General features: G+C 36.0%; 1 protein-coding gene across 1 annotated transcript in view; it reads right to left on the reverse strand.

Moving 5' to 3' along the window:
• Positions 1-755, reverse strand: part of LOC106876175 (uncharacterized) — a 76015-nt gene extending 75260 nt beyond the window's left edge. The window contains exon 1 of the mRNA XM_052966932.1: positions 377-755. Within this exon, the coding sequence (XP_052822892.1) occupies positions 377-490 (114 nt within the window). The 5' untranslated portion in view covers positions 491-755. The remainder of the gene's footprint in view (positions 1-376) is intronic.
• Between the last annotated feature and the right edge of the window lie 6 nt (positions 756-761).

Genomic DNA, 761 nt, shown 5'->3' on the forward strand with positions numbered 1-761 from the left:
TATATATATATGTATATAGTAGTAGTAGTAGTAGTAGTAGTAGTAGTAGTAGTAATAGTAGGGCTATCTATCAAAGTAAGAAAAATTTCTCACTGAGGTGCAAGTTTAAGGGTAGGAGGGAGATCGTGTGACAAACATGCCTTTCCAGTAGCACTAGCAGGGTAACAGATGAAGTGAATTTAGTTTCAGCCAAGAATCAAGAGTAGGTTAGAGATTTACCTCTTTCTACACAACATCTATCATAACTATAATAATGGTAGGCTACCTCTAGAGTGGCGGTGTTTGTGTAAAGCAGAGTAAGAAAGAAAGGCAAAAACAAAAAAAAAAGCAATTTAAAGTGAGGAGACATTTTGAAGGGAGACAAATGAGAGCTCACCTGTAACCAGGGAGCTCCAGGGTGGAGGGTGTATTGGTCATAAGCAGAGAGCCATGCATCCAGGTGAAACAGAGATTCATGCAAATCTAAATTTTCCCCTTCGCCTGCCATCATTGCTGCAGCTACTGCTGAAGATAATGTTAGGTTGTTTGCTTTATTTTGTCTTTTGTTGTTAGTTTTTTGTTTCTTTTTTTTTTATGTTTTTTTTTTGTTTTTAAATTTTGGTTTTGTCTTTAAATAAAGGTCTGGCTCTGTAATTGGTTCCTTTCTGTGTTGATTAATGTAACCAGTTGAAAAGTTAAATCACCAAGATGTTCCAGCATGAAATAGGGACAATACCATTTCAATACAACAGAACATGATGGTAATTGAGAGATGAGAAGAA

This window comes from Octopus bimaculoides, chromosome 1, assembly GCF_001194135.2.
Source record: "Octopus bimaculoides isolate UCB-OBI-ISO-001 chromosome 1, ASM119413v2, whole genome shotgun sequence".
NCBI lineage: Eukaryota > Metazoa > Mollusca > Cephalopoda > Octopoda > Octopodidae > Octopus > Octopus bimaculoides.